Source organism: Pleuronectes platessa, chromosome 5, assembly GCF_947347685.1.
Source record: "Pleuronectes platessa chromosome 5, fPlePla1.1, whole genome shotgun sequence".
Classification (NCBI taxonomy): domain Eukaryota; kingdom Metazoa; phylum Chordata; class Actinopteri; order Pleuronectiformes; family Pleuronectidae; genus Pleuronectes; species Pleuronectes platessa.
The window spans coordinates 5,679,700-5,693,633 of record NC_070630.1 but is presented as its reverse complement, the minus strand read 5'-3'; the positions used below and the strand labels follow the sequence as shown (position 1 = coordinate 5,693,633).

At 44.4% G+C, this 13,934-nt stretch overlaps 1 protein-coding gene across 2 annotated transcripts in view; it reads left to right on the top strand.

Moving 5' to 3' along the window:
- nbeab (neurobeachin b) overlaps positions 1-13,934 on the top strand; it is a 176,549-nt gene that overhangs the window by 62,620 nt on the left and 99,995 nt on the right. For both annotated transcript variants that reach the window (XM_053423381.1, XM_053423380.1), the window contains exons 14-29: positions 239-318; positions 889-951; positions 1,328-1,425; positions 1,860-1,952; positions 4,248-4,356; positions 4,459-4,540; positions 4,634-4,757; positions 5,581-5,773; positions 5,920-6,927; positions 7,846-8,063; positions 8,229-8,382; positions 9,172-9,352; positions 10,289-10,416; positions 10,670-10,777; positions 11,167-11,335; positions 12,990-13,425. In XM_053423381.1, coding sequence (XP_053279356.1) covers positions 239-318; positions 889-951; positions 1,328-1,425; positions 1,860-1,952; positions 4,248-4,356; positions 4,459-4,540; positions 4,634-4,757; positions 5,581-5,773; positions 5,920-6,927; positions 7,846-8,063; positions 8,229-8,382; positions 9,172-9,352; positions 10,289-10,416; positions 10,670-10,777; positions 11,167-11,335; positions 12,990-13,425 — 3,244 coding nt within the window. The remainder of the gene's footprint in view (positions 1-238; positions 319-888; positions 952-1,327; positions 1,426-1,859; positions 1,953-4,247; positions 4,357-4,458; positions 4,541-4,633; positions 4,758-5,580; positions 5,774-5,919; positions 6,928-7,845; positions 8,064-8,228; positions 8,383-9,171; positions 9,353-10,288; positions 10,417-10,669; positions 10,778-11,166; positions 11,336-12,989; positions 13,426-13,934) is intronic.

The window sequence follows — 13,934 nt, the reverse complement described above, 5'->3', positions numbered from 1 at the left end:
TCTGCTACACACGTTCAAGGTTAATCCAGTAACGCTGACACAGCGGAATAAAATGAAAATGACTTTGAAGAACTCCATGTTATTTTCTGCTCTTTCAAAAGAGGGAAACACACACACGTCAATGCGAAATATGTCGGCATGAACTCAAGATTGAAACTGGAAGGCGGACAACATGGAAACAGGGAGATATGGTTCCACTAATCGTCTTTCTCATTTTGATTGCTTCTCTCAATCTCAGATGGTCCAAGGCCGACCCAGAAGGAAATTACTTCTCTGCGGGCGTTCATGCTTCTCTTCCTCAAGCAACTCATCCTGAAGGTATATTCCACCTGTGTTGATGCCTCGCAGCCCCTCGCATGGCTGGTAGTCCTTCTGATACTTCCTGGAAATATGCCTCCACATTCGATTAATGCACTTGTGGCTGGTCTGTTTCTTCCCTTGATGGTCGTTGACCAACCTCAACAGAGTGGGCTGAGGTTGACCAATAGGAGCAGACTGGGCTCTATCTAAAGAGCCCAGTTTAGCTCCTGTCTTAAAGAGACAGGAGCTAAAGCCAAGAGTTTAAGACAGAGGCTGAAAAGAAGAGCTGCAGCAGTGGACAGTGTTAGGAAGGTGGTGTGTTTTCTGATATTTAGAGCATTAAAATAATGAACCTGACTATGAGTATAATATGTCTATAATTTGTTTTACTGCAGATACCTACATTCTCATCATAGATACATCAATTACAGTGTTGTTCCTTTGGTGCTTTACTGTACCTGCATCATAAAGTACTGAATTCTGCTTTTTGTCAGAATATGGTTAGACAGGTTATACCTCTATAATGCATTGAGCCTTTTCCACTGATTTGCCTTGTACGTCATGTCTTCCTGTTTTGCATTCTTTCAGGACCGAGGTGTGAGGGAAGACGAGCTGCAGAGCATCCTCAACTATTTGTTAACAATGCATGAGGTACATGACAGTCTCTCTGCGCTCGGAGTGAATTCACAGTGTGTTAGTGTGACACGTTGCTGCAATTAGCTCCAGGGTCACATTTCATTTCCACTGTTGCTATTCTTGGAGAAGTATATTATTTCCAGCATTTAAACTAATAACCAGTATAAATTAATCTTCTGGATTGCCGGTGCACTTTTCATTGTCTGGCCGCTGCCCCCGGGGGTCCAGTTGTACTCTGCAGTAGCAGATGATACAGTAGCAGGACACATACCTTATCTTTGCTGCATTTGCATTTACTGAGCAGAGAACAGGATATTCTCTCCCCTCACCTGCTTCCTTTTCTGTCCTTCTTTCTCTTTATCATCGCCCCCCTCTGCTGGTTTATTCACAGGATGAGAATCTGCATGATGTGCTGCAGTTGGTGGTAGCACTCATGTCTGAGCATCCCGCCTCTATGATCCCTGCTTTTGACCAAAGAAATGGAATACGGTAAGCCCCCTCGGGGAGAAACACAATCCCTTTGCTGTTCAGGCACAAAATGAAGAGGTGATTTCTACAAAATAAACCTAAGCACCTAGCGCTCCTGCTGCTTCTGACTGAGGCATGAATAATTCAAATGTTCACTGAGAAATAAACTATGCATGGAAAAGTAACAATATTAACATAGTGATTCCACAGAATGACATAGATGATCAAACTTACCCCATGTGATCTTATGAAATATAAATGCACACAGCGTCGCGCTCACTACTTGTGCGTTCTGCCGCTTCCATTGGGACATTCATTTATCTCTAATGTAAATTTACTTTGAAGGGAAGTGGTTGTCAGCTTAGCAGCGCATGGCCTTTTCATCATCAGGACTATATTTTATTATGTCAGAATCGTGTAGTGTTGCCAGCTTTCACTGCTTGTGTCTATTCCAGGGTGATCTACAAGCTCATGGCCTGCAAGAGTGAGAGCATTCGAGTACAATCCCTCAAAGTCCTTGGGTATTTCCTCAAGCATCTGGGCCACAAGTAAGTAACTCCATTATATTGTGTAGTAGATTGTATTTACAAACTATGTCTAAGTCTTTTTTTAAATGAATAGCCTGAAGATATATAAATCTTACAATGTTTTAAAACTACAGACACACACAAACACACACACACACACACACACACACACACACACACACACACACACACACACAAACAGAAAGTGGGATGTGACATAATGTTAAAAACTGGCCAGCATGGTGGTAACTATTGACAGACGTACATAAGCCTTTATCTGATGTTAACCATCAATTTGGCCAAATCTGCAACCTCAGCACTCTCGTCCAGCTGTGTGGGTTGATGCAGACTACTTGTAATGCGCTGAGTCAGTGTTTTTGCGGTGTGATTTGTCATTATTACAGTAATTAATTAACTTCACGAGGGCAGTTTTTCCTCCGCTTAATTTCTTTTGGTAGACATTTCACACATCCGTCCCCATACCACCAGTGGGACATGTTCAATAGTTTGAGTAATTTGGTTTAGGCTCATACATGTTTAATAAACTCACCTGTTATATATTGTTTTGTCATTTCTAGTCTGTCCCTGTCCATGCAGTGTCCATCTTAGCAAGTTGTGAGGGCCTATAGAAGCTGAAATGTCATAATTCAGGCTTTACATTCGGAGACATGATTCATCTGTTCCTGTCACAGGTTTGAAAGATCGTACAATTAGAAGAGTCAAACACTTTTGACTGGAAGCCAGCTTTTAAAATGATGGTGCATTTCTTTGTAGAGCACCTGAATTCTTGGCATTTTACCCAAACCATTACTTCACTAAAGAGAAGGGTGGAAGAGGTCCAAGCTGCTGTCCCGCAGAGGGAAATAAATTCTAACCTACCCACGAGCATGTCAGCGCATCCTCTGCACGCTGCACATTGGAGAGGAGAGGAGAGAATGACGTTTGGCTGGAGAGCTTATGATTCAAAATGTGGATTGCAGTGTTGGGTAGAGGATACTATATGGGGGCTGGTGCTGTGCTCTCAGTGGTGGGGCAGCAGGTGTTGTGGTGTTACTGGTGCCTGCTGACCACGGACACAAGTGAAAGGTATTTATCCTCCAGGGACACGAGTGCTTTATGAAATCCTGCTTTCACTCCTCACTTAAATGGCTTTTGTACGTTTTACTTTGAGCTCTAGTGCCGCTCATAATGAATTAAACATGTTTTCTGCTTTATTGAGGTGATTCTTTCTTTTTCTTTTTTTTATTTATCATCTCATTTTTGTAAGATATTGGTAATTCTGTCTGTGTCACATAGTCAGAATGATCTGATATACAGACGCATCGTACACATTAAAATTGCCGGGGCCATATGGTTGAGGAAAATTTAAGAAAGTAAAATAGATAAAACACAGGAGTGAGAGAAAAAGTAAAGACCTATTGTTTGACCCCAACTTTTGACTTTCCTTATAATTTCAATCAATTAAAACCAAACTACTCAGAAACATTAAAACATCAGTGTGATAAGAATTACCTAAAATGTTCTACTTGAAATGTACTTTGAATGTTTTGTTTGGTCCATGTCCCATTTGCTAACATGGATGACAGTTTGTTTAGAGCTATAGTGCATCTAGTCTACTGTATGCTCCGCCCCTACAATGTCTTACTGAATACCAGGTATACTATTATTCACCCATTGTACCTTAATTTTAACTGTGTCAAATCTGATAATATAAACTATACACAAGAAAAAAAAAAGAGACTGACTTATTTAAACTAAGAGTTAGGCTCGACCTCCCTGAGCATGTTGATTGTGGTAGAGCAGATTTGCTGCACACCTCATTATTCTGCCCTTTTTTACCAAATTTCCACATTGAAGCAATTGAGAGCAACACTACTCTTATCCCTCAGTGTCCAATTTGCCAGCCTCAGCCTTTGCCAATTTATATAAAAAAAAGGAAAGTCCCGACTCCTCCTTAGGCAGTTGCAGCAGAGTTGTGCAGCTCCGGCTTAGCATTGCGACAGCCGTCCTTGTGCTGTTTGCAGGAATAGTTTGTCACTGTGCAGCCTGGTCCTGCCTCTGTTCTATCCCGGAGCCATTTTTGTGGTGACAGGCTAACTTCGTTATCCTACACACCTCCGACGGAAATTCCCCCAATTTATGACAGCAGGCAGTTCCTGACACTTGTCTCCAGAGCCCGGCTCCCTGTGGGTGAGAATAGGGAAGCAGGCTGACGGCACTCACTGATCCTTTCAGTGGCTTAGGGAGGTCTAAACAGGCCACTTTTACCATCATGTGTCTGTGTGTGTTTGTGTGTGTGTGTGTGTTTATCCGCAGGAGGAAGGTGGAGATCATGCACACACACAGCCTCTTTACTCTCCTGGGAGAGAGGCTAATGCTGCACACCAACACTGTGACGCTGACAACCTACAACACTCTGTACGAGGTAACGACACATTTTCCTCTCAAATGTCCCGGTATCGGTGCACCATTGCTCTCTGTGTGGAGCCTGTGAGACTGGTGTGTTCTCCCCACTTCTCACCACCAGATCCTGACAGAGCAGGTGTGCACGCAGGTTGTTCATAAACCTCATCCGGAGCCCGACTCCACTGTCAAGATTCAGAACCCGAGTAAGCGGCCCCGTATGTCACATCTGGGTTTTAACTCCTCCTGAAGTATTTTCCTTGACAATCTGTTTGTGTTTTGTGTTCGTGTGACATCAGTGATCCTCAAGGTGGTAGCGACCTTATTGAAGAGCTCCGCCCCCAGCACAGAGCTGATGGAGGCGCGGCGACTCTTCCTTTCAGACATGATCAAACTGTTCAGCAACAGCCGAGAGAACAGACGGTGAGCAGAGCTCGAGCCGCCTTTCACTCGCTTACTCCATCACTCATCTCGCAGATTAATGTATCAAGGAAAAGGGAAAAGAGTGACACTGTTCCTTCTCATTGTGCCGCGTTTAATAGGCTCATGTTGATGGTAAATCATCCTTGGACGTGCACATGTTGTCCAGCAGATGTTTCCATGACAGTTTCTCATTCCTGCTTTCTCTCTTGTTTCACTCTCACAACCAACTTCTTCTTCTGATACACACACATACTCACTCTAAGACACATTGCAATTAAATTATAGGTCTTAGGAAACCACTGACCTAAATCAACAACATAATTAGCGGAAAATGAATAGGCAGGAAGTACTTCGTCAAGTCAAACTGTTAAAGTGGTGAAAAAAGAAAACACTTAATTGGTTTTTAATTGCTGCCCCCTTTTTCTGTCTTGGCTGTCTCTTTGTTTTGTGAGAAACTGTTGCCAAATAAACAACCCAATGCATTTATGGATACCCAAATGATCAAAACAATCTGTCGTAATGTGAATAGCAAATGCTCTGTAGAACTGCTGTGCACTTCTGACACAAAGCAAGATGGAGGGGGAGGAGGCAGAAATGATAATTAGCCTAAATCATGTTTCATTTCGATGGAAAAAGCCGCAGTAGATTAAAAAATCAAAAAACATATTCCTTTTTTACACTTTCATTAACTATGAATGTTAAACTTGCCAAAGATGACAGGATCAGAGTTTTGTTAAACCGCTCAGTGATTGTGTGTCATGCCTGCTGCTTGTTTGTGGTGATTTTGAAGTGATATGTGTGCGTGTGTGTGTGTGTTTTGCAGGTGTCTTCTCCAGTGCTCGGTTTGGCAGGACTGGATGTTTTCCCTTTGCTACATCAACCCCAAAAACCCTGACGAGCAGAAGATCACCGAGATGGTGTACAACATCTTTCGTATTCTCCTCTACCACGCCATCAAGTATGAGTGGGGAGGATGGCGCGTGTGGGTGGACACGCTCTCTATAGCCCATTCTAAGGTGAGTACTTTACTGCACAACTAAGACCTCTGCTGTCGAGGGAGCCAGTTTTATATCTGAGCTGTTGAGCTCCTTCTGAAAAGATCCCTCCGGTTATTGCTTCACAAATACGCTGCTAACATCATTGTATTCTTTTTTTTTTACAGGTAACATATGAGGCACATAAGGAGTACTTGGCTAAGATGTATGAAGAATACCAGCGTCAGGAGGAGGATAATATAAAGAAAGGGATAAAGGGGCTGGTCAGCACCATCTCTGGTCTGTCTGCTCAGGCGTCTGGCATCCAAGGTGCAATAGAGATCAGAGAAATGGACGATAACTCCCTGACACCTGAGAGCGAGACGGACTTCGAGAGCGCAGACTCGCGCAACCTGCTGGCTGAAGGGAAGGGCCCGGAGGAGGGTCTGAGCGGAATGGAGGGTGTGGTCGACGGGGTCAGGGTCGAAGTTCACGACCTCCTGGTGGACATCAAGGCTGAAAAGGTGGAAGCCACTGAGGTGAAACTGGATGATTTGGACTTGTCGTCTGAAACTCTGGGAGTAACCGAGAATGGATCACTGGTGGAAGTGGATTCACTGCTGGATAATGTTTATTGTGATGCTGTGGAAAAGCTCAGCAGTAATAGCAACAATGGGCTGTTGCCAAAGAGCGGCATGGACGACCGAAATTCAACCCCTCTCATTACACTCGCTGATGACAGGGACAGTATCGCTAATGACAACAACTTCCTGTTTGGCAAAGTGACAAGCAGCATGGAGGACAAGCTCCTGCCTGATCTCAGTCCAGCTGAGCCTCTGGTCGTGCCCAGCCAGAGGCCTCCTGTGCACACCAGCGCCAGTGATGAACTGGACCTTCTAGCTCACATGACAGGCAGCTCCGAGCTCGGCTCCTTACCTATTATCCTGGAGAAGGATGAGTTTGAACTGCAGGCAGCCTTGGAGGGCATCAGCTCGGTGGCTGGTACTGAGACGGAGGCTTCATCCAAAAGCCCGGAGGTCAGGAAGGGAACAGCTGCAGTGGTATCTGACGGGGAGCCCTCGGCTGGTAGGACCAGCGGCACAGCAGACGCCACAAGCAACGCTTCTGACACGGAGCGGTCAGAGGACGGCAAAGACAAGGAGATGAGGAAGATTCAGACGACGGCCACCACACAGGTTCGTCTGCAGCTAAATTGCTTGATAGAATTAGTTCATAAATGGAATATTAAATTCTAGACAGTATTCAGACAACAGTAGCAGAAATAGAAGCGATTCCCTGACTCCACCACAGTCCAAATAACCGGACAGCTCTTTGCCAGAGGGAAATCTACCCATGAATGCTGAAACACATCAGTCAGGGTCAAAGGGTGTAAAAGCGAGGAGGGGAGAACATTTGCCTTTGTGAGTCATCGTGTTGGCCTGTGGTGAAGAGTTCTGTATCATCAGACCCACAGGGATCATTCAATCCCCAACTCTGCTTATAACGGGGACAGGATGGCCTGGTGCACATCGGGCTACATCCCTCAGAGACTCTGGAAACTGGGTTGCTGGAATCGTTAGCTGAGCCAACCGGAGAGCAGAAATAGACCAGGCATTATTCTGCAGCTATCACCTGGGATTTGTCCCATGCCCCCCTTCTCCTCCTCCTCAGAGGTCAGGCTCTTAGGCCCGGACGGGTTAACCAGCGGGAGACGGGATCTATTTTTAAACCTCACCGTCCTGCCTTGTAATTTTTAATGTTCAATTGATTGTTACTACGTTTCCAGGCTTTGTTGTAGCACCTTGCTGACTCATTCACATTATGTATAGAGGTCGCACGGAGCTTGTTGTATTCGGCGGTAATGCACCTTGACGGTGGCCATTAAACCGAACTAAGAAGGAGAAGAAGAAGCTTGTTGTCTGTTTTTTATTTTTTTACTACCCACAGGCACACAGAGGTCATCTGAGGGCTCACTCAAATCTGGCAATTAATCTTTCATCTCATTAATCTTTCATCTCATTAAGTGTGCACTGTTAGCAACTTGTCTGCGTACAGCATCTCAAGATTGTCTATGTGACAGTAGCTTCAGTCATTGAGTGTTGGTCTCCTCACAGAGTCTGCACGGCCGCCACGCTCCTCACATGGAGAGGGACATCCGGGTGGACCTCGGCTTCAGGGGCACGCCCATGACGGAGGAGCAGCGGCGTCAGTTCAGCCCCGGCCCTCGAACCACGATGTTCCGTATCCCAGAGTTCAAATGGTCGGCCGTGCACCAGAGGCTGCTCACCGACCTGCTGTTTGCACTGGAGAGCGACGTCCATGTCTGGAGGAGGTGTGTGAAGTGGATATTTATTCAATCTTTTCATTTTTACACCAATTTTTATATAAATGCTTTTTCTGTTTGCTCCAAAGTAAATTGCCCTTTTATTTCTGTGAGGTGAGAAAAGCCCGTACCTTTTAATAATTCTGTTTTTCATCCCCCCATGTTCTCTTTCAGCCACTCCACCAAATCTGTCATGGACTTTGTTAATAGTAATGAAAACATAATTTTTGTCCACAACACCATCCACCTCATTTCACAAATGGTTGACAACATCATTATTGCCTGTGGAGGGATTCTGCCTCTTCTCTCAGCGGCCACCTCTCCGTCTGTAAGTGCACTCTACTGTCTTCATTGAAGGGATACAATGCCATCTAGTGGCAGATTACTATAAGTGCTTAGACTATGGTTGTAGTTCACAATAGTTCAACACTGCACCTCAGGGAAATAAGACTAGTTTATGTTTTTTTAATTGTGTCTTTATTTGCCCAGCTTCACACTTTAGGAATACAAACTGACTCACTTTGGTGCATTTTTGTTGTTGTTTGTAATTAACTTCCTTGTGTGTCATTTATTTTGAATTTGTAGACTTGAATTGAAGTTGATTCTAATCATATTCTTTTCTTTATTTTGTCTGCGCACGTCAAGAGTGCCAAGGTACGTATTTTTGCTATTTTGATTTCCCCCCGTTAAATTTACAATTTATTCTCAGCTGATGTGTCTTGTTTTTGTAGTTGTTCTTGTTTCAGTCCTCTGAACTTATACCTTTAAACAATATTTTTCTCAGAAAATCCTCTCAATTTATCTCCACAAACAAGACCAGAGTTAAACTGTCTCCCTAAATGTATTTGATGTAATACCACCTGGTGGGACTGAGCTGCAGCAAACTTTTGATCAAACACCAATTTCTAGGATGAGACCCAACTCATCCTCATATTATTAAAATGGCTGATGGTGCTGCCCTCTTCCCCAGCTGCCACTGGATGTTTCTCTCTAAATCCTTCTGTATTTGTCTGAATCTCTCTGTGAGATTTAAGTCACAGCTGCAGGTTCGACTGTGGAAGAGAAGTCATTGCTCATGTGCGTTTTGTTTATCTATGTTCCTTGATGCTTGTGGAAGACTGAGTTGGACAACATCGAGGTGACACAAGGCATGTCCTCGGAGACCGCCATCACCTTCCTGTCCCGTCTCATGGTTATGGTGGACGTGCTGGTGTTCTCCAGTTCCCTCAACTTCAGTGAGATCGAGGCTGAGAAGAACATGTCCGCCGGTGGCCTGATGCGTCAGTGCCTCAGACTCGGTGAGAGCACGACTGTATATTTCCTGCCGCCGATTGTCAGTGAGTTGCCTTGGAAGATTGTACCAATTTCAGCATCGGTGAAATGCATCTTTTTCTTGCCCCACTGGGAAATTGATGAGCTCAAAAATACCATGACAGCATTCTCTTCACACACTAATAATTTCTCTAATCCCTGTAAAGCCTCTGTTTGATCAGCAGAGCTAATTAATTTGAGAGCCCTCTGCTAATTGTATATTAAATTGGAGAGAGCTGCCGTTTCCGGCTGTAGAAAAATAACAGGATCATCACTTTGGAATTCATAACAAACAGAGTGAATAATTTGCAGTGCAATCATGTACTCTTAGCAAATGGTAGCCTTGTGTCTGTCATCAGTTTGTCTCATAGGACTGCATGAGGTCCTTTCTACCATTGTGTGTGTGTGTGTGTCACTGCCTCTGTACCTTATGAACTGCAAAGTAGATAACTGCTTAATTCAGGAATTATTAAAATGGGAATTTTATTGAACTAAGTGTACATTTCTATTTAGTTGCTTTAGTGCAATTCTTTGTTGCAGGAATCGGTCAAAGACACTGTGGGTTTATTTGTCTTTGTGCATGATTGTGTCCTTTTCTGTGGATTTTGTTGACTACCAAGTTGTTTTGTGTGTGTGTGTGGGGGGGGGGGGGGGGGGTTAGCAAATAGCCGTCAGACTTCACGGTACTGCCCGTTGCAAACATGCAATTTCTCATCATCGGGTTCAGCGTGAAATCGGTCTGGCTGCTGATTTTACTCCCAGTGTCCGCCCCTGCAGCCTGGAACAAATAGTCATCATGGATAACTGATTAGTTTTAAAGAGGGTCATGCATGTTATTAACAGTCAATTTCCGTCTAACTCTGAGATGAGAGCCTATTTGTATTCTGTGTGTCTGTGTGTGTGTGCGTGTGTGGGGGGTGCAGTGTGTTGCGTGGCTGTTAGGAACTGTCTGGAGTGCAGGCAGAGACACATGGACAGGGGAAGTAAGTTTTACATTCCCAACAACAACAAGACTCAGGACATCCTGCTAAATGCTGTGACTTCCAGCAAGGTAAGGATGCACCATCATAATTGTTATTTCTCTTCAAAGTTATGTCAATACATTACATTTTACCTGAGGAACACTTTGCCCCACGCTTATTAACTCAGTGTTCCTGATCTAATTCCTAAAGTGTCAGATATCTGCTTCTCAGTTCCATTTGTCCTTTTTTTAATCCCTAAAATTAGGTGGAAACAAAAGTAAATACATGTTTAACTGAGTGAAAAAGAGTTGCATGTCATATTGTGTTATCTCTCTGCTTCAGACAGCCATAGAGATTGTCCCTTGTAACCTGTCTCCCATCAAGGACCCCGATCGCCTTCTGCAGGATGTAGACATTAATCGTCTGCGAGCTGTGGTGTTCCGTGATGTGGTGAGTGCCGGCGTGCGTCTGTGCATGTGCAAGCGGTTTCCTCGGAGGACATGCATGTGTTTTGTCACAAAGACCTGGCTGCAGATAGAGAGGACGAAAATAGGATTTGCTTTTTTTGGCAGACACGTAGGTGTGCGATGTAACACCCCTCAATCAGCAGGTGAAACCCTGTCGACTGAGCTGCTGTTTAACACAAGCCTTCCAAATTTGAATGGATAGATTTCAAAGCAAGTATGAGACACGTGTTAGAGAAAAAAAGAACATTACTTTGAACGTGTTTCCGAGGTGAGAGAAAGACTTAAGGCAGCAGCAGCGTTGGATTATGTGTAAAAAACAACCTCTTCTGCATATGGAGAGTGACATGAGCATTTTGTGATTCTTCTCCACAGGATGACAGTAAGCAAGCCCAGTTCCTGGCTCTGGCTGTGGTGTACTTCATCTCTGTCCTCATGGTCTCTAAGTACCGCGACATCCTGGAGCCCCAGCGTGAGACGGCCCGGATGAGCAGCCATTCAGGCCACAGCATGCGTCAGGAGATCAACTCACCCACCAGCACAGGTGTTGAAAGCTGTGCCCTGCCTTTCTCACACCCGTCCCTCCTGCTCACTAATCTGAGCTACAGCTGATATGAATGAATGTAAAGTGTCCTTGGTCCTTTTGGTACGCTGCTGCCAGCCTGAGCCGAGAGCCCATTCAGTAAAATAGAAGGGATAACCTGTCTTCACTCACCTATGATTTATTCATGAGCCCCGCTAATTGCACCGCATGGAATTAAACGTGGAATCAAACTGGGGCTGGAGATGGTTCTTTACCAACTCGCTCGAGCATCATCAGTCCCTCTGAAATAAAAGGTAGTGTACGCCTCGAGTCATAAATCATACATTAAGTCACATGAAAGGAAATCAGCGGCTGCTCACAAAGGTTTAACACAACGTCTGCTGCTCTTAGGAGACGCTCGGGCGAATATACTTCATCATCTTCCATTCGGATGAAATGTGAAGTGAATAAAGGAAACAAGAGAAAGAGAAGGGAGGCCAGAGGAAATAAGAGATATGAGATTAAAGATGTAGGAACACGGCAAATGAAGAAAGAGGAGATAAGATGGAAAAGCAGCATGCTAGCTAGCTACTGAGGGTTTTTGGGGCAGTGGAGCCAGGCTTGCTATTTTCAGCCGCATCTGTCAGTGCCCATTAGGCAAGCAATCCACCAGAGGAGAATGGGATCATAGAGGTTGCTGGGAGGAGAGAGGCACACTGCCGCCTTCATAAATTTCTCCAGAAAATGGGGGAATTTTCCAGACGGCATGTGGCAGACGATTGTCTGATGGACCAGGAAGCCAGAGGACTCACTGGCGGAATCGGGCCCTGCTGACCTCGTTAGGGGACACGTGATGAATATGAATATGACTCCAGCCTCGCGTCAAGGTAACCGCTGGATCCAGATGAACCAACAATCAAACCTGAGGGTCACCTGCAGCGGCTGATGACAGAATCCACAAAGGTTCCATCGGGTCATGTTTGTCTCTTTAATGTTTTCAGTGTGGGGAAGAGACCAGATGTTGTATTTTAGAGGAACCTTCACACTCAACATCTTGTTTATACAGTAAAGTACAGTATATTATGCACCAGAATAATAGAGCAGCTATCTGACAATACACGTGTCTCCCTGGGCTTTAGGCAGGAGTACACTGAATAAAGAGGATTCGTGTTTTATTAGCACAGAAGAAGAAGAATGTAGATGATCTCAGCAGATGGTCAGAGCTTCTGGAGAGAGATCCAAGAATCTGTGCTGGCACACGACCGTCTACACTACATTTACTCTTTGATGAGGAACGTATAACTTACTCTAGAACTCAGTTTTAGTCCCCGTTGTTGCAAGACTACAATAAAAATATGGAATATGTTGACCAAAAAACATAGAGAGTGACATAAACATTAGTATTTATGGTACTACTGTATTTATCCAAGACAACCATCAAACACACCTCTCAGATGTAAGGATGTTATTTCACTTTGCATTTTTATTTTATTTATTTTTTTCACAATCAAGCACAATTGATGATAACATTGTAAAGAATATAATGTATAAAGGTTTTAATCAAATTTGACACAATTATTATTTTGTCATGGTTATTTTATTATTGGACATAGCTGACAACTGTGTGTGTGTGTGTGTGTGTGTGTGTGTGTGTGTGTGTGTGTGTTTTCTACAGAAACACCCCTAGCCTTCAGCAGCAGTAAGGATCATCTCGGACCATCAGAGAACCTCCACATGGAGAGCAGCTCTCTCCCCCGCACAGACTCTGGGATCGGTGAGGAGCACGTAGCCAGCATCCTTAACGGGTCTGACCCAGATCCCGGCGCCGGAGGGCCGGACGCTGGGGGCGAGCAGATATCCACCTTGTACTCGGAGGTGAAGAAGTCCAGGGAGAGTCTGTCTGAGTCACCCACCATGGAGCTGCAGAAACCGCCCTCCTCCATCAGCAGCATTAGCCAGCCCAACAAGGGCATCAGTGTCAAGGACATCCTGAAGAGCCTGGTGGCGGCTCCAGTGGAGGGACTGGAGACTGGGCTGGAGCCAGTGTCCTACCCAGACCCTGCTGCCCAGGCCCAGGCCGTGCTGCCCATGCAGTTTCACTCCTTTGACAGGTGAAAATTATTTCTGTAGAGAACTGTACCACAGGTTTTCTACATTTCAGTCCCATTTACTTCAGATCATGAACACAGTATTGCAGTATTTAGGATAATTTACACACTTGCCATCACAGTGAAAATTTAGGATGTATTATTTCATAAAAAAACACTGACGCTGACTATGATGAACTGTAGAGCTCATGAGTCTATCAAATCAATCGTCTACTGTTCAAAAACAACCTTAGGGTCTAGAACTAAGTTACAAGAAGAAGAAGAAGAAGAAAGAAACGTGCACATGGTCGTCCTTTATCTGACCTTAAGTTTTGTATTTCTTTCTTAAAATGGAAATTAAACTTTGTAGAAGTTAGAAACAAACCCTGATTATATGAAGCAAGATTAACATTAAACAATGTAAGATGTTTGAACGTGTCACTGTCTGAGATAGATATCAAACATTTCTGTGTGTGTGTGCATGTCTATCTATAGTTATGGGGTCCATTATTGTGAGGACATTTTGGCTCATG